This window comes from Pelecanus crispus, chromosome Z, assembly GCF_030463565.1.
Source record: "Pelecanus crispus isolate bPelCri1 chromosome Z, bPelCri1.pri, whole genome shotgun sequence".
In the NCBI taxonomy this organism is placed as follows: Eukaryota; Metazoa; Chordata; class Aves; order Pelecaniformes; family Pelecanidae; genus Pelecanus; species Pelecanus crispus.
Genome location: NC_134676.1, coordinates 66,825,055 through 66,844,620, shown reverse-complemented (window position 1 = coordinate 66,844,620; position 19,566 = coordinate 66,825,055). Strand labels below are relative to the sequence as shown.

At 39.8% G+C, this 19,566-nt stretch overlaps 1 protein-coding gene across 2 annotated transcripts in view; it reads left to right on the top strand.

The window, feature by feature from the left end:
- The window catches only part of SNX24 (sorting nexin 24), a 95,301-nt gene that overhangs the window by 31,769 nt on the left and 43,966 nt on the right, over positions 1 to 19,566 (top strand). Inside the window, exon 2 of one of the 2 annotated variants that reach the window (XM_075726819.1) lies at positions 16,406 to 16,489. The exons of the other annotated variant lie outside the window; for it this stretch is intronic. Within the exon in view, the coding sequence (XP_075582934.1) occupies positions 16,406 to 16,489 (84 nt within the window). The remainder of the gene's footprint in view (positions 1 to 16,405; positions 16,490 to 19,566) is intronic. 2 annotated transcript variants of the gene reach the window in all.

Genomic DNA, 19,566 nt, shown 5'->3' with positions numbered 1-19,566 from the left:
ACATGTCTTGCCTGAGTCTTTGTGAGATTTGGATTGGTGTGCATCAATAGAGCATAGATCCTATGATTTTATGACGCCATGGCCCAATTTCAATAAATATGGAAAAAGAGAGTTTTGCTTATGTAAATTTATACAGTTTATTGAATATTAAATTCATTTTACTTTAAATTGCTACTGAATTTTTGGTTTTCCGTATGTTTCATTGAACATAGGTTGATGGTTTGAAAGCTTCTGAACATTGAAGAGCATTGATCTTCTCTTGCTAGAAGCTTCACCTTAACTCCTAATCACATAAGATAGAATTTAAATAGTAACTTTCCTTGTGTTATATACATGTATTAATCAGTATGCAATCTTAAGTGCATGATTAATACATGTTGGTAATCTGATAAGCTTCTTCATTAATCCAGCAACTTCTATGACATACAGAGAGCACCAGTTGTTGCTAGTTAGCTTTTGAACCTTTGTTGAGGCAGTGTGCTATACTGTTCAGTGATAACAATGAAGAAGACACTATGAGATCACCAGCAGTCTGAGAAATTTCACTCTTGTTTGTAGAACCCATAAAAGCTAATACTATCCTTGTTTGGAATGGAAATAATGAATGTATAAGAAAGCATTGCTGGAGTCACAGAGAAAACGGAGAGAACTGCAAAGGTGAGGCATGCTTGGGAGTTCCTCTTGGCTCTCTGGAATTGCCATTTGAGCAAACCAGCATTATTTCTAATTTAGGAAGGATATTGTCAATTGTGAATAAACTACTGTTTGAACAGTGAATTTTGGACCTGAGGTTTTTTTCCTGTACCTGGTGGGAAAGATGAAAGGCTCTTAAGAGAAATAGTGTGAAGCTAACAGAAATATCTATTGTCTCCCATCCCACCCACCTTCTTAAAAATACTGCAACAGGATCTTCACAGAAACAACAGGTTCAGGGTATCATTTGATAAATCAAAATAAATTTAACTTTTCAAGGTAGTTCCCCTGCAAAGCTGAAGGGTAACTTGCTGCTCAGTAACACAAAACTGTACACATTTGTGACAGAGGGAAAGTCGTGAATGTATATCCGGATCTTCTGTCTTGCAAAAAATGAGCACAGAAAAGGAAGGAATTGTTTTTGTCTTTTCACTTTTCCTCCTGACTTGGAAGGAGCTTCATAGGATCATGGAGTCATTTAGGTTGGCAGGGGCCCATGGAGGTCCAGGCACCCCCTGCCCCACCCCTGCTCAAAGCAGGGCCAACATAGATCAGCTTGCTCAGGGTCTTGTCCTATCATGTTTTGACTTTCTCCACTACCTCTCTGGGCCCCTGTTCAGTGTTTATCTAATGTGGACTTTCTTATGAAACTATTAAATAGGCCAGATTTGGCACTAGATCTGGTGTTAGTCTTATTTTTCTAGAAAAATTGAGTGAGGTTTGCATGTAGTAATTTTCCATTGGTTCTTTTAAAAAACGGATAGCAGGAGATTAAATAGAAAACATTGTTTTCAGTGCAAAGAAAGAGTGGGGAATAGGATTATACATTTTACAATAGTTATTTCTATTTCTCTGATTGGCAGAATTTTACAAGCTATTTATTTTGCAGATTGGTGTGGTGGCACATCTTGGAGGAAGACTTTTTTGAAACCAAACATATTGGGTAATATGTACATAAAGCAATAACTGTCCAAAAGCATTCAAGTCTTAGTTTTTTTCTGAAATTATTTTATAACTATTATCTTGTCACTGTAAACTACAGTAATACTTCATATCTTCCTTTAAGACCATTACAAATCCTGCCAGTCTTTACTGTCAGAAATGTCATGTTCAGTTTTAGTAGGGCGTTAAAATTTCATGTAGAATGAATGGTCAAGTTCTTACAAAGCTAACGTGTAATAGAGGAATAAGAAAATGTCACCTTTTCAACACTAGCAGCTTTTTACCTACCAGATTTTAATGTTTTGCTCTGTTTTGTGTGGTCTTAAAATATAATTAGAGGAGTTTGTTCTACTTAAAAATCCTCCACTGGTTTCATTCAGTATTTGTTAGTAATTGCAGTGATTAAGAAGTTTTGAGGAAAAATAACTTTTTTTCTTTTTATGTATTTCAAGAATACCTGAAGTATGAATACTTTGATGATTTTTCAGTTACGTAGTGTCAATGTACGCCAAAAACACTGGCTAGAGCAAAATTCTGCAGTGGTTTATGGTTTTGCAGGTTAATGTCTTTTTTAAGCCTTTTCTGCTCTTGTGAGGTAGAGGAGCAAAGAGATATTTTTCACTGAGAGTCTTTCCTCAGCTAGAAAAATCAATACAGCATTTTGAGGAATAGCTCTTCTAGTTCCTCCTCCACCTCTTTAATATACCCTGGAAGGAGGAGTGGAGAAATGTTGTATCTACGTGTAGAACAGTGGTCCCTGCAGCAATACAAATTCTCATGTTAAATTAGCTAGATGCCAACACCGGCAGTGCGTGGAGGACCTAACTTTAGGAGATATTTGGGCTTGTGTGTGCACTAGCCAGGTTTGGTGGTGGGTTTTCTGGGGTTTTTGGCATTTTCTTCCCCCCCCACATTTTACATGCAATCCTTTTTAAAAAGCCTTCCTGACAAAATCAGGAAGAAGCGAGTAAGTGTCGGGGTTAGTTTCTCATGCCCTGAAATAGGGACCTGTACAATAGGATGCGAGGTGGGATGTGTTTGCTGTCTGTGTGGGTGTAAGCACGTTGTACATCTCTGCTCTGTATCCGCTGGATCTCTGAGGCCTTGGGCTTTTAATCTCAGGCCTCTGAGTTGTGACCAAGTGGGATGTTCTAAGTAGGTTTGTCTAGGAAAAAGCATGAAATAAGTTGTTCGGTATTGCAGAAGCACTTGGGTTTTAGATCTGAAGTTTCCAAAGTGACCGTGATGTTACCATTTGCCTTAATCTCAAGGCCATACTTTCTGCACATATGGTTTTCCTGCCTTTTAAAATGTTTTTTTAGTTCTTACATGGAAGGAGTCCCTAAGGACATTGTCCTTTGCTTGTTTGTTCCCATGACACTGTCAGTCCCACAGGCTGAGGTGAGCGGACACCCAGTGGAGAAAAGTAGCATGTGACTGACCGCTGCAAGTAAGTATGTGCAGGGATGCAGGGTTGCATTCTGTGAAAAGCTTAAATGACACTACAAGTACTTAAGTTCACAACCATTGTTTTTTAATATTTTCCTCTTTTTCTACTTTTTACCCCTGAGCAGGCAACCGGGAATGAAGGGAAAGGAATATATCATCTGGATAGCTACTGCCCCAGACATAAAACCGGTGGACATGGAGCTTTTAGGTCCCTGGTATAGACTTCTAGACTAAGAGGCACCTGAGTTTTTATCAGCCAGCTGCCTCACCAGCAGTGGAGCGAGGGAGAGTGGTACCATGTGTTACCAATGGGTTTTCACAGCAGGCAGCAGCCGTGACATACATTTCTGATTCACACACGACAAAATTGTGTGTTCCCTTCAAGGTTGCAGGAGCTGGAGTACTTGAGACTAAAAGCACCTTCTCCTGTTCTTCCTTGGCCTGCTTATTTTAATGGTAACGCAGTATGGTCTTTTCAGGTGTTGTTCCCCTGTGCCATACCATAGATTCCTGTCCAGCGTCTCTCTTACAAAAACTTAAAAACCTCCTCCAATCTTTTTTCTGCTCCTTAACATGATAGTGGCTTCTGAATCATAGAAAAATATTCTGTAGGCCTGCAATTTGCCCTAACTTTGTGGAGGTGCCATAAACTTCCAGTCAGTGTGGCTGTGCTGTAAAAGTAACACCAGCAGTGCTGATGCCATTGGAAAACATACATTATGCACATACTCTGTGCAAAGTTTTGTTAGAGTTAGGCTTTTTTCCAGAAGTTCACGGGTTGGCCAAATTTGTCTCCCAGCTGTGTTTCTGGTCGTTGTGTCTGCATCTTGGGGGAAAGTGTGAAATGGTTTGGGTTTTGTTTTGGGTTGGGTTTGGGGTTTTTGATAAGTTTCTTTTGCGTGGGTAAAGTAAAATATATTTTTCTTTAAGAATGTGTTTGGACTGTCTCAGCTGTAACTTTCTAAAAATATTTTCTGTCTGAATCACATACCTGGTATGGAAAATCTAAGCCCAAAAATTAAAGGCTGGCAAAATTATAAGTAACTGAGAACAGTCTTGTAATGGAAAATATTAGATTATTCTAATTACTCCTAGCACTGCCATTAACTCCTATAATGTATTTTATTAAGGTAACTGCATCTCAGATTCTCTTGAAATGTTATTGAGATGTTAATTAAAAATAGCAGTAATGTGTGTGAGCTGCAGTATGAAACAGGAAGGTGAGGAATAAACTGATGCAAGGTGAATGTCCCTTCATTACCCCTTCAGATTTCTAACCTGTGAAAAACATATGTGGGTGAAAGAAAAGGTAAGTAGGGACAGAGGCTGTACAGGAAGATTGGCAGTTGGAGATAAGATTGCACCTTACACACATATAGGATAAGGTAAGTTGCATTTTCTCTGCCCTGTCAATACAGAAGTGGCACTTTCTGTAAATATGTAGAAGAATCAACTTTTGCTGCAACTAAGAACTTAAAGTAAACTAAGAAAAATTTACATTCCTTCTGCAGGGAGGCACTGGAGACCTACAATAATAGAGCTGTTGTAACAAAAAAATACTTGAAGAAGTTATTTATGGCAGTGTTTTGTGTGAATAAAAATGGCAAAAGTTTTTCTATTCAGTACTAAAGGTAAGAACCAGAAAAATGCCAAAATTTGATGAGGTTTGCATAGGGGAGTGAAGTTTTCACTAAGTTCATAATAAGGCAAAAAGAAAATTTGAAGCCTTAGAATGAGGGAAGAAGTGGTATCCGTGACAGTATCACATTGTATCTGTAATGACTTTTTGTTGCTCTCTGTCATTTTTTTCTTGATAGTACTTTCAGATTTGTCCAACTGAATTTAGGGGTTTAAGTCTGTATGTATTTAAATAGGGGACTTTGTTGGTATCTGCAGGTGACAAACATCCAGAGTTTTCTAGTAGAGTAAATGAAGATTTCTTTTACACCCAGGAACCAGGATGTGAAATGTGACTCTCAAAATTCAACTAAAAATGAGTATCTGGATATTGTTTCCTCACAGTGCTGTGTTTAGGAATCTACTAGCTTTTATTACTGAAGTGTTCAAGCCAAGCTAGTTCTTTGGTAGTCTGTGCTTGGTTGTGTCTCTAATTTTTTTTGTTCTTTGAGGAAGAGACAGTCACAGATTTTTAGACCGGTGAATGATACTTTTTGACTCTGATACTTCTAGTTAACATTTGAAGAGATTGGTGCATTGTGTTATCTTCAGTTCAAGCGACAGTCAGCAATTAAACATTTAGCACAGTTTTCAATCATCCGTTGCCTGTCTCTTTGTTTGCTGCATCCACGCTTTTATTTCCATGTTTCCAGCATCAGACTCAATTTATAACTTATTTAAAATCTTTCTGAAATGTGTTGGATACATAATACTTTATCTGGCTGAATACATGTGCAGGCATGTAATTACTCGATGTTTGCGTCACTATCTTCCAAGTGATTGAGAGGCCAGTTGCAAATTAACATAATTCTCACTGAATCAATTTTCATTGTCTTTGAAATGATAAATACTTAATTGTACAACCAGTGTTCTCTGATAGGTTATTCAATCTTGTATCGCAAAATTGCTAATAGGATACTTTGATTATATATATTATCCTGGATATTGGTTTGTATTAGTATTTCTACTGCCTTTGAACCTATACAATATGTTGACATAATTGCACTGGATGTAGTCTCCATAAGTGGTGTAGATGTTGCCTTTTCTCAAACATGGACGTTTGAAATTCTGTGCTGCCTTAGCTCTTCCACTAACGCCAATACAGTTCTGCCTGAAACATCTGTGATTCAGCTCCTTGCTGTGTTTTATACAGTAACCCTAAGGGATGCAAATTACGAAATATTTTTCTGTGTCCCCTGTGTTCTTCCCTTGTGTTCAAGTCAAATGCGAACCCTGCCTCCCTCTGAACTTCACACTCGTCCTGCTCCTCACTGTCTGCAGCTCCCGGGGACGTACCCGGGATAGAGCCAGTCTGGCCCCCTTGGCACTGAGCTTTCTAGACTTTGCCATGAGTTTTGCAGCTTGTGCTGCCCATGCTGCTGCTACTGTTATGCTGCCAGCAGTACCTGAACTACTTTAAATATGTCTCAGAAATATCTCTATTCACTGTGGCCACCAAGCCAACCACAACATAAATGCTCTGTTAGTCACAGCATGTAAATTCAGAAGCTTAAAAATTTAAAGCTTAATTTGGGCACAATATTTTATTATTTTTGGGCACTGTTTGTGATAGCTGCTCTTGTGTTTTCTTCAGTAGTTGTGCTGAGTTTGTCGCTTCCATTTTCTCCACCTTTGCTACATGTGAAGAACTGTCTGGTTTTCTGCAGTTGGATGTATCAATAACCACATCCGGGTAACCTGTTTCAGGTCTTCTCTCAGTCACAGCAGGCTTAGTCCAGTAAGAAATGAAACTGCCTTGTAGCTATTTGAGCTTATTTCTTTGTCCCACTTTGAATTACCATTCAAAAGAGATTAACCTTGCACGGGAAACCTTTTGTGAGCAGAATGGCATTCTTTGATAAATTGATACCATGAGTCGTCTTTTCAGAAACGAGTGCTGATGTTTGAAATAGTGCTGTCAGTTGTGTGTAAGAATAACGCAGATGGCAGGCAATAGTAGAGGTAATTGGTTACCATTTCAGAAGGCAGACCAATGCTGATTTAGTGAAAGTCTGGATGAGTTAACTCCTTGAAAGGACGTGCCTGAAAATCTTGCATGCATACTGACTGCTCATCTTCGTATTTAACAGAATAGCATTTGAATCCTCCATTTTGGGGCTGAAGACAGGCTAATCCCAATATTTAAATGTAGTATGTGAAGGATCTTTGCTAAGCTGCACAGACATTTAGAAAAGCAGCCTCCTTTAACTATGGCTCTTGAAAAATGATTTGGATGAACTACTTATGTTGACAGGTAAAGAGGAGCAGAGACTTCTCAGATGGATTACTGCAGAGACCCTAATAAGAAAAGATGCGGTGTGGATATAGAGGATTCCTTTCCCCTGGTATTTACTCACCATGAAGTAATGATTTTTAATAGCTTGGGTGTACTGTAACTTGACTAAATACTGTTGTGTTTCATGTTCATATGTGTTTAGTTAGTCACTAGCAGAGGAAAAGGCTAAATTCACATACTATTGTAGACATACCATAGAATAGGAGACAGTACAAAGCCAGCTCCTTTGAAGTGTAACGCTCATCACCCTGCTGCGTGTATACTTTTTTAATGTATTCTTTGACACCACTTGACATTTTTGTTTGTAAGCAAAACATCTGTGCTTTGGAGGTCTTAGGTGGCCCAGGTGTTCTCCAGACAGCAAATACAAGTGCAAACAAAGTAACACAGACTTAAAGTTTCTAGGAAAAAACTTAGTCTTGTGTCTAGCTTCTTGCAAAAAGGAGTTTCTTGCAACTAGTTGGCTGCAATAAGGGGGCACTTTCGTTGTGGTTAGGAGTTGCGTCCTGCCTTGAGAAGTGAGAGGACTCTACAGATAAAATAGCAAAGGGTTTTGTGACAAAATAGAAGAGTCCTTATGTTTCGTCAAACTTAGAATTCATCTGTTGCCTGTAAATACACTTTTGCCATCAGTTATTTTTTTCAATATTCAATTTTATCCCAATGCACTATTTGTATTGGGAAGTTCATCTTTTCCATAAAAAGGTTCATGATTGTTCTATTAGTAGAACACTTCTGATAAGAGACATTGAGAAGATCCAGTGGACAAATAGAGCAAAGCAGGCTATTTTTTTTTGTCTGTGTAACTGTAGGCATTAGCATGTGTTAGGAACTTTCTCCTTTTTCAGTAAAAGATCAACACATTTTTCCTCAAGTTTGATCCTAAGGAAGTTAACCAAATAGGTAACCACAATGACAATGAGATTTTAAAAGGGTGTCATCTGTGTAACAGTTGTGCTCTGCAGACCTAAAAAAGAAAAATATCAAAAGCAAGTAAGATCTCGTAGCTTCTTGGTTTGGTTACAAATTAGATTTCCATAGTCAGTGTTTCGCTGGCAAGGGAGAGGCTTTTTAGCTTGGAAAGCCAAGTAAGTTATTTTTCAGGAAATGACAGAGAAGTTCCTATGGGATTTTATGAACCATGTGTTTGGAAAAGATTGGTTTAAAGAGAGTTGAAAAAAATCAGAAAACTACTTACTCTTATATGTCAGCTACTCTTTCATTCAACAGTGACAGCTCCATAGAAGCCTCCCTCGAGCTTCCCATGTTGTAGGAAATAGAAAACTAACTGACTACGTTGCAGTATAAATTGTTTTACTACTTCTTCCTCTAAACCGTAAGAAATATGACATACACTTCTCAAAGGCCATCTTCAGAAAGAATACCCCCGAGTCCTATGCACGCCTTTTGTACATAATTCCTACCAACACTGCCATTTTATGAGTGGAGGAGGCCCATACTGCAAAAGAGTGTGGGAGAGGGAATATCCTTAATTGTTTTGTAGTATCAGTGGGAAAGACAGACTGCATGCTGAAAAGTTCTCGAAGAGACTGTAGTCTAGTTTAGGTAGGTACTGGTACCAGTAGCACTGGTATGTGTTAGTGAGGAGGCAGCTTTTTCAGTAAATAAATGGCTGAAGGTTACATAAAATTAGTAAGGAGACATTTGAAGTAGAAGCCACGTTTATAAGAACATGTGCTTGTGATTGTTCTTAGGTACACATCTTTTTTTAGTAATGAAGGTCCAAGTTAGATTGCAGTAACATGAGATTTAACAGAAGGAGTCAGTGAAACAACATACTTGTCCTCTCAGTGGGTTTATGTCACAGTAGAAAATGTATTTATTGTATTACAAAAACAGTAAGGCAGGAGAAGTCAGGTAACTGCTTCACACAGGCTGGAGCTATCAGGAATATTCTCTGGAAATCCTGCAGTGAACGTTTCACTTCTCTGGCATGGTCTTCCTCCTTCACAGACACTGGACAAAGCAACATCATAATTGCATAATGTCAGGCCTTGATTTCCATAGTTAATAAAACTATGTACACTTTTTCTTGTGCTATAACTTAATATTGTACATTGTAATTGGGACTAAGTGATGCAGTCTGATTGCATACAACAGACATGACAGTGCTTGGGGTGGGGGAAGGGGGCTGTTCGTGGGTCCAACACAAGATTTGAGCTGACTTTAGGTAAGACAAGTGCATCTTGTAATGGATAATGTAATGGTTCTGAATCTCTTTGGGGCCCTTCAGTAAAAGTAAACGCTTGTGTTGAGTAGAGCTGTACTGCGGGAGGTCAAAGCGCAGGCCCTAACAAGCGGTTGCCCAGATCAGCAGGGAGGTGGAGGTAGCTGTGGGCCCATTGCCTGCCTGTGAGGACCAGTGCTCTAGATGTCTGCACTAGCTGAGCTGCCTGTCTGCAACTCCTGCTTTCTGCCTGCTCTTGCAGCCATCAGGAAGAAGGGTTCAGCATGTGTGAAGACTGCTACTAGGAAGGACAGATGACTCTCAGCTCTGTGCCTGTTCATCCTCCCCCTCAACACCAATTACTCTCGGTTTCTTATTAGAATCTTTCGCTTCTTTTCCTTTGCTGTCTGTTACAGCCACTTTCATCCCTTCTTAGGGCCCCAGCAAAACCGAAAGGATCAAACAGAGCTCTTCAGGGCTTCTGCTGCTTTCTTTACTGTGCCCCAACTTGTTTCCCAGTTTTTCAGCAGGAAGGGGGCCCTTTCCCCACAGGAAGACTGTGCAGGGGCTTGTGTAAGGCCTGCTTGCATAGAGTGGGGAGAGCAATTGCCACAGGGAGCAGGCAAAGACGTGACTTTAAGCAACACATCTAAGGCACAGAAGGTATTAACTCTCAGCAAGTGGACATTCTGGGGATAACCCAAAGTAAACAGCGGGTGCAAGACAGGGGAGAACTAGAACTGAGGTGGATGTGGTTGGAGAGAAAAAGGGAGATTTCCCTCGCATCATGCCTCCATGACCCATGTTAGCCTCTCTCTGCACCCTTGAGGCTGCCCTGTGCCCACTGCAGAGCTGAGTTTTGCTGCCCCTCCTTCCAAAGGATGAAGTCAGAATAAGTTAATTTGTTTTCATTTGGGGGATAGCGAGATTCAGTTTTATCAAGGCTGCTATGAAGTTTGAGTTGGCTCTGAATACCGTCCCCGTCTCCGCCTCTGCTGTGGAGGGCATTCAGAAGTATGGAGCATTGCCATGAGGCACTTACACCCCTGAGATACCGAATTGCTGCTGCAGCTACATGCAGCTCTGGTTACCACCACCACCCAGCTGCTGTTACTGATTCTGTGGACTATCGTTTTCCCCCAGATCAGTTGGATGGGAATAGGTTTAAAGTCATCTTTTCATAACTATATGCCGTGGTCTTGTTCTAGTCATAGCACAACTGAGACAGAAAATGTGCCATTGTCTGAACAATAATGAAATACTAAACACATAGAAATCCTATTAGTGTTTCGTGGACCATAGCTGTCATTTCATTTGCTCTGGAATTCCTTCCATACGGCCATGACAAAGGTTTAAGGTTGAGTTTCTTGACACTCTGAATGCATTAGCTGTTCCTCAGACAAAGTGTGTCAAGCATATTGAATCATCTAAAGGGACGTATTTATTTCTGTAAGTAATATATTAAATAGAATTAGTGTTGGTAAGCTTGGTCTTGAGAGAGAAAAGCACAGTACTAGAATTTTGTTTGGTTTTCTTTCCTGGTTAATGTTAGACAAATGTATCTGTCTTTTGTAAACTTCTCTTTTTCTGCTTCTGGTTTTTTATGTCCCCTGAACAAGGCTGCCCCAAATCTCTTTCTCAACTGTAATTTTTCAGAAGTTTATATACTTTGCAGTTAATTTTTCCATGTATAAAATATACACGATAGTATAAATAAATAGGATAGTATTAGTTTACCATAAACTGTGTAGTTAATGTAGTGAATACAAAAGTGCCATCTGTGTGTTTCTCGTAATAGAAAACCAAGCTAAGAAGTTACTATTCTCGTTAGTTTTCCTCCCGTGTTTGTCATTCTTATCTGTGTTTTTTGTTAAACTGATCATTTAGGGGTTTGTTTTTGAGACAAAGTTACTGGACCTGCATATTTTCACATCAACTTATAGGATAAAAAATGTCCTTTTGTATCATAGAATCGTTTAGGTTGGAAAAGACCTTAAAGATCACCAAGTCCAACCATTAACATAACATTACCAAGTCCACCACTAAACCAACTAAGGGCAGAGTAGCAATTCTGTGTTTCCTGGCTTGGTGGCTGGATTATTTATAATGAAAGTAAAAACTAGGAATCATTAAGGTTGGAAAGGACCTCTAAGATCATCAGTCCAACCATCAACCCAACACCACCATGTGCACTAAACCGTGTCCCAAAGTGCCGTATCTACCCATTTTTTGAACACCTCCAGGGATGGTGACTCCACCACCTCTCTGGGCAGCCTCTTCCAATGCTTGACCACCCTTTCCGTAAAGAAATTTTTCCTAATTTCCAGCCTAAACCTCCCCTGGCGCAGCTTGAGGCCATTTCCTCTCGTCCTATCGCTAGCTACTTGGGAGAAGAGACCAACACCCACCTCACTACTACCTCCTTTCAGGTAGTTGTAGAGAGCGATAAGGTCTCCGCTCAGCCTCCCCTTCTCTAGGCTAAACAACCCCAATTCCCTCAGCCGCTCCTCATAAGGCCTGTGCTCCAGACCCTTCGCCAGCTTCGTTGCCCTTCTCTGGACATGCTCCAGTACCTCAATGTCCTTCTTGTATTGAGGGGTCCAAAACTGGACACAGTATTCCATGTGCGGCCTCACCAGTGCTGAGTACAGGGGGACAATCACCTCCCTGCTCCTGCTGGCCACACTAGTCCTGATACAAGCCAGGATGCTGTTGGCCTTCTTGGCCACCTGGGCACACTGCTGGCTCATGTTCAGCCAGCTGTCAAGCAACACCCCCAGCTCCTTTTTGGCCAGGCAGCTTTCCAGCCACTCTTCCCCAAGCCTGTAGCATTGCATGGGGTTGTTGTGACTGAAGTGCAGGACCTGGCACTTGGCCTTGTTGAACCTCATACAGTTGGCCTCAGCCCATCGATCCAGCCTGTCCAGGTCCCTCTGCAGGGCCATCCTACCCTCGAGCAGATCGACACTCCCACCCAACTTGGTGTCATCCAGTATAAGCATTTGACATAGTTAAGAACTGGGGGGCGGGCGGTATCAGTGTTATTTACCATGCAGTTCTTGATGTGCACTTAGAACAGTGGTCACTTACAGGAGGGCATGGGTGGTTCTTATATGTCTTATTGTTCCCATTTTTCTTCCATTTGTGCTTTCTCTCTTGGAAGTTCACAGTCATAGAGTACCAATTGTTTACCCATATGTAATCCTATTTAGTTATATGTAGTACTGTCTGGTTTCTGCAGCAAGAAGAGAAATGTAAGTATTCTTCTTGAAAACAGTGAAAAAGGATCATTCAGTTAGAGGTTAGCTAATGATCAGAAATGGGTAAATTGAGGAAAATGGCAAAATTAGGCATATTTGCTAACAATAAGAAATGAAGAAAATGGTTTCCAAGAACTGAATATAATCCATATCATTGGAACAAAGTGGAGGCAAATGAGAGAGGCAAAAAAGTGGTTTGCTTTTTTAAAAAAATCACATGTAAAGCTGTTTTGTAATTGGATCTTAGAGTTTTTACTATCTTATTAACGAAAACCTTAGGAATTCTTCTTTAAGAGTTTCCTTCACAGGTTTGATGGTTATAAATTGCAGTGGCAGTTCTGCAATTCTGCTAGGCAAAAGATCAACATCATTCATACTGATACCCAGTCCAAAGGTGTTTGTCCCATACATCATTTATGTGGGTTAAATTCTGTTGGAAGAATGCTTTTAATGGATAATGATCTTCTGGCTTTGTGCAAACATTGTTGATGACTGTTGTGGTAGTAAACACGAATGGTGAATCATCTTTAGTTTCAGACTACTCGTAAAGAGTTTTCTAATTGGTGTCTTCATATCTATGGTCCCTTGTGTCCTAGTCAGGATGAACTGCAAATCTTTCAGTGCGGTGTAATTTCTGGTATTTCAATGACTATGGGAAAAGTATTTTACTTGTCTTATTCAGTGATTAATTGTTGCATTTTTCACTTAACTAACTGTCACTTATAAAACGTCATACGTCTTTTCAGAGTTATCTGTTCATAGAACATGAACATTTTTACAAGAAAAGTAATTTCCTTGCAGTGTTGCATTTTTTTCCCCATAGTTCTTCCGTCTTTATTTTGGCACTTTCACCTATGTTCACCAGTTTCCTTACATTGTTTTTCTGTCAGGGCCTGCAATTGCTCAGTTAAATTTGTGTGAGATTTGTCTATAGCTATCTTGAATCCATGAAGAGATCCTGTCTCTCTCGTAAGCTAGTGTATCTTTCTGTCTTTCACACAAAGCCATGTCATTATACAAAATAGTGACACAGAAACTCACTTCTGTGCCTTTAGTTTGCTCTTGTGAATTGTGATCTGGTAAACAGTGAGGAGGCAAACCTGGAATTTACGCTGTCTGATGCAGTAATTTAATAATACGAAGTTCATAAGCACAATATGTGTTATTTCACTTACTTGCATTTCTGCTTTATAAGGTACTTTGTAAATCAATTTAATTTTTAGATTTGTATTAAACAAAAACATTTAAAGATTTTCTACTTATTTATTACAAATTGCTTTACATTTCTGAAATACAGGTGCCACAGTGGTAGATTAGAAATGCCATTTGCAGGGTTTGTTTTCAAATAGTAATTTTCAACTTCATGCATAGCCGATGTGTTGTCCAGCTTTGTAAATTTTAGATGGCTGCTAAAGCTGGACCCAAGGGCTCTGGACGGTAGGAGGCAAAGTTGAAGCCTCTATACTGGTACAAACAGTTGAGGGTGTAAAGGTAGCAGATTTGTGGCTTTCGAAATGACATCACTGTGCACGGGAAGCTGTGGTTCTTTCTTCTCATGTCTTCTGTGAAAGTGACTGGCAAATATATTCTTTAGTGTCATCTTGTTAGCAAAAATTATGCAAACAGTAATTAAAACTTCAGTAAGATTAAAAAGGAAGCTAAATAAATGCTGCATACTTTTTGGTGTTCTGAAGCCATTTCTGTAATTCCTTAACCAGTGATGAAACACAGAACAAAATAGATACATACTTTGACAAGAAGGTCCACAGAGGGATTTATATTTCCTTTCTTCCCCATATTCCAACTATTCTCCTTTATGAAATGACAGGTTTATAGACTTCAGAGGGCAAGACGTTTCTCTGAAGTTGCACATATATGACTAAAACTAAAATGGAACTACACAAGCCAAACCATGATTCATAAGAAAGTTACCTGTCAAGGGAGTGCTTGTAGCTGAGGCAGGAGCCCCTTAGACTCTTCCAAATTCCTTGGCAAACCCTGTAGCCAGCAAAGGTACTAAACAGTGGTGCAGAGGCTCTTAGCTGACTGAGGTGTAAGTGGGTGTTATAAGTTGCTTGTAATTGCTAGAGATTTAATATCAAGTTAATTCAAAACTGTTGCAACACCTTAACTAGTGACTCATGGTCACTTCTAACTTAACTAATTTCATACTCCGTTATCCATTCTTTTCACCAAGGTATCCTTGAAGCTCCTTCAATGCAGTGGCTTTCCTGTACAATCCAAAGTATTCTGTTCCTTGCAGAACTATTTCTTTCATACAGTGTGTAGAATATAAGATGTAAATAATGCTTTCCTCTCATATAATTAGGATGTTAAGTCTCAACTAAAGAAAAAAGCCTAGATTGATTTTTCTTTGCATGTGATTCTCTTTACAACTCTGAACTTACAACGTATTCCTAAGGGTGCCTTGGAGTTTTTTCACGTGTAGAGGAAAATTGTTTCATAGCCAATACCTGTTCTCCCAAAATAGTCTAAACAGATAGGGGGAAAAGAAAAAAAAAATCAATGCACCCAAATAAGGTTGTCTGCTTGCAGTGATTAAGACACAGAAATCGTCCTTTTCAAAGAGGTAGAATGTAGCACAAGTTATTTTGATGGATTACAATGATCTGAACTAATTTTGGTAATGTAAACATTGGTGTGAAATGACTGCAGTCCCATCCATACTTCATTCAGACAAAGGTAGATGGATTTCAGTCTGGATTAAATAAAATGCTGTCTGTTTCTAATGTGGTGTGGCTAACCAGTGAAAACCATAGCATTTTGACCTGATTGAAAGGCAGGTTCTAGTGGACAATAGAAAGTGTTTATCCAGCATGGTTTCTGTATGTTTGCTCTGATCAATGCTAGCTGGTCAGTTGTGACAGAAACCCCTTTTTTCTGCATTCAGGCATAAACACTGTTTAAAAATTTATTTCAGGTAACTTCTTATTTGGCCTAAGTCTTGGGTCTTGATGTAATCATCTGTCCTGAACATTGTCTGTCATTGTCCTGGAAATAATTATTTCCAGCATTTTCTGAGCAAAACAGAAAACAAAGAGCTCCTGGACAGGTCAGGCACCTTTTCTATATTGCTTTTCTGCTGATCTTGTCTTTATTTAATAGACTGTGTTTTCTTGAGTACTTCAAAATATTTCTCATCACTTGCCCTCAGAACCGACCCACTGACCTGAGAATCAAGAAAATGTCATGTTAGTGACTACTAATTAGTGGATCCAGAGAGCTGCTTCTCCTAGCCTTTCAACCTTACAGAGGCAGCAACAAAAGCTGTCACATGTATCATACAAAGAAAACAAGCATTTGCCATGTTTGGGTTTTTTTTTTCCTAGGGTATAGATAGTAGCACAAGCTCAGTTGAGACTACAGCTGAATTTGTAGGTTAGGAGGAAGTTAACCTATGATACAGTGTTTACATTTATTTCTCCTTTTCCATGCATAACATAGTGCATCTGTTATCCAGTTCTTACCAAACATGTGTGAGTGTTAGTATGCCATATTGTAAGAGGGAAAAAGAATTAATCTTTATTTCTTTTATATCTTTTTTTTTTGTTGTTCTTACCATCCTTTGTTTTAATCTTTTTCTTTTAAACTACTTCAAAATGTATTACATATTTCCGAAAGGGAATATTTTAATGCTTAGTTTTCAATGTACAGTATACAATTCCAGCTTTTCTTTTTGTATGTTTGTTGAACAAACTTGTTAACAGAAGATTCAGCCGTACTTCCCATTAATCATTGTACTTCTGCGCCTCATGAGTCATCATGGGTTTTTCGGGACCACCTACTGGAATGAACGTGCTAAAATGTGCAGTCACAGCCATGTCACAGAACTGTTTGTGCAAGTACATTAACCTCCTTTTTATCATTTATAATTTTCAGGTCTTTAAAATAGAGGTGCTAATGAGTGGAAGGAAACATTTTGTGGAGAAGAGGTATAGTGAATTCCATGCACTTCATAAAAAGGTAGTGATCTCTTTCTTTATAAGATGTAACTTTGTTTTGCCTTAGTTGTGATGTTTTCCTCTCTCTTGAAATTGTTACTATACATGGTTTATCTTAAATGCATCTTGTGATTCATGTCTCTGGAAATGAGTTCCCAACTAACTCAGTTTCTCCTCTATTTTTTGGAAAGGGACGATGATTTCTCAGATGTTACTAACTCTCCTTTTCTTTTTGATTATTATTTACATGCTGTATTACTAAAATGCTGTTTGTAGTATGTTTTTTTCTTCTTGTAAAATCACAAAATAAGACACATTCCTATAGCTAATAATTACATTTTGGGTTTTTATCCAATTAGGCAAATAATCTGTTAGTTCTATAAATTGCCTTGCTAACCTGCTATATGTAAAGCTGAGGAAACAACTTGTATACACCAGGAAACTAGACATGAAAAAGACCGAGTAGACCATCTCACTGTGCTGCTCTTCATACAATGAATGTGATATAAAATATTTGTTAAGCTTCTCTAATGAATCATATTACAATACATAGAAGGGAACTCAGTACTTTCAAGATTGGTTATCCAGTAATTGTTTTTTAAATTGGTTTGATCACTGTTAAAGGAGGAGTATGATTTCTCCTCTCCAGGCTGAACTGGATGTAGGAGAACTTGTGCAGCTGAAAGACAAGTTTTACATTATTTTCTGCCTATTTTCTGCCTTATGGAGGCCAAATATTGTGAAGGAGAATTCTGGAACCCATTGCCAGCAGTGGGGCTGCAATGAAGAGCTTCAGTCCTTCATTCCTAGGACCTGGTTCAACTGAACATTTGTTGGTTTGTAGCTCTCAGTGGCAGTAGAGTGTGTGCACACTCAACTGCTTTGACTGGTGCTGCTTGCCTTCAATGTGGAACAGCTTCCTCTGCAAATGGCAGAGAGGAGCATGGGCATTTACAGCTCCTGCCACTGCCGTGTCAGAGGAGCTTACCCACACCAGCATGTTTGCTGGTGGCCCTGAATCAGCTCAGGAATCATCTTACTCAGGGAAGAAGCATTATCCTGGTGGCAAAGAAGATGGATTTTGCCAGCCTTATGTGGTGTATTGGTACAAGCAAACTTGGGTCAACAAAAGGCACCTATTGACCCATCTGTGTGTTGGCCCTCAAAACTCCAAAGAACAAGAATATATTTTGCTTTACTGCACCATAATTAAGATGTGCTAGTATTTCTTGCCTTTTTGCTTCTTGCTGCAGTTGTGGTATCAGCTGCCACTTTTTAATACTAATTTTCTTGTTTATTGTTTTAATTCAGATATGTCTCAGATATTTTCCCCCTTGTGTTCACACTGAATATGATACCACATGAGCAACAGTGTCAGAATCAGTAGTACAACTCACTCACCCACTACCAAGCCTTGCAATACATGTGCTTTATTTTACATTTGAGAGTAATCCTCCAATTGAAAGTGAAGCAGGTGAGTAGAGATTATACAACTAAGTAAGTTAGGAAACATTAAGAGGGGAAGATCAGGAGTTATGTGCTTAAAACACACCCTAGCCAAGTAGACTGTCTCCTGTAGTTAGAATAGAATAAAATAGAATAGAATGTTTTCAGATGGAAGGGACCCACAATGGTCATCTAGTCCACCTGCCTGACTGACCCCTTCAGGGCTGACCAAAGGTTAATAACATGCTTTAAGGGCATTGTCTGAATGTGTCTCAAACACTGACAGGCATGGGGCATCAACCACCTCTCCAGGAAGCCTGTTCCAGTGTTTGATCACATTCTCAGTAAAGAAATGCTTCCTAATGTCCAATCTAAACCTCTCCTGACACAGCTTTGAGCCATTCCCACATGTCCTGTCACTCAATCCCAGATAGAAGAGTTCAGCACCTCCCTCTGCACTTCCCCTCCTCAGGAAGCTGTACAGAGCAGTGAGGTCACCCCTCAGCCTCCATTTCTCCAAACTAGATGTCCTGGTTTTGGCTTGAATAGAGTTAATTTTCTTCCTAGTAGCAGGCATAGTGCTGTGGTTTGGATTTAGTAGGAGAAGAATGTTGATAACACACTGATGGTTTAGTTGTTGTGAAGTACCGCTTGTGCTAGTCAAGGACTTTTCAGCTTCCTATGCTCTGCCAGGTGCACAAGAAACTGGGAGGGGGCACAGCCAGAATAGTTGATTCAAACTGACCAAAGGGCTATTCCATACCATATGACATCATGCTCAATATATAAACTGGGGGGAGTTGGCTGGGGGGCAGCAACTGCTGCTTGGGAACTGTCTGGGTATCGGTCAGCGGGTGGTGAGCAATTGCATTGTGCATCACTTGCTTTGTATATTATTATTATCATTACCATTTTACTTTATTTCAATTATTAAACTGTTCTTATCTCAGCCCAGGAGTTTTTCTCAGTCTTACTGCTCCGATTCTCTCCCCCATCCCATGGGGGTAGAGGGAGTGAGCGAGTGGCTGCAAGGTGCTTAGCTGCTGGCTGGGGCTAAACCACAACACTAGACAAACCCAGAGTGCTTAGCTGCTCCTCACAGGACATGCCTTCCAGCCTTTTCAGCGGCTTTGTTGCCACATTCAAGGACCTTCACGTCCTTAAATTGTGGGGGCCAGAACTGCACACAGTACTCAAGGCTGAATACAGCAGGATAATCACCTCTTTTGACTGGCTGGCTATGCTGTGTTTGATGCACCCCAGGATGTGGTTTGCCCTCTTGGCTGCCAGGGCAGAGTGCAGAGTCATATTGAGCCTGTTGTTGACTAGCACCCCCAGATCCCTTTCTGCAGGGCTGCTCTCCAGCCACTCCTCTCCCAATTTACACTTGTGCCCAGTGTTACTCTGTCCTATGTGCAGGATCTGCCATTTGGACTTGTTGAATTTCATGCCATTGATGATTTCACAATACTCCAATCTATCTAGATCCCTCTGCAAGGCCTCTTGTCCCATGAGAGAGTCAACAGCACCTCCCAGTTTGGTATCATCAGCAAACTTGCTAATGGTGCATTCAACTCCTGCATCTAGATCATTTATGAATATATTGAACAGAACTGGCCCTAGCATTGAACCCTGAGGAACGCTGCTGGTGAC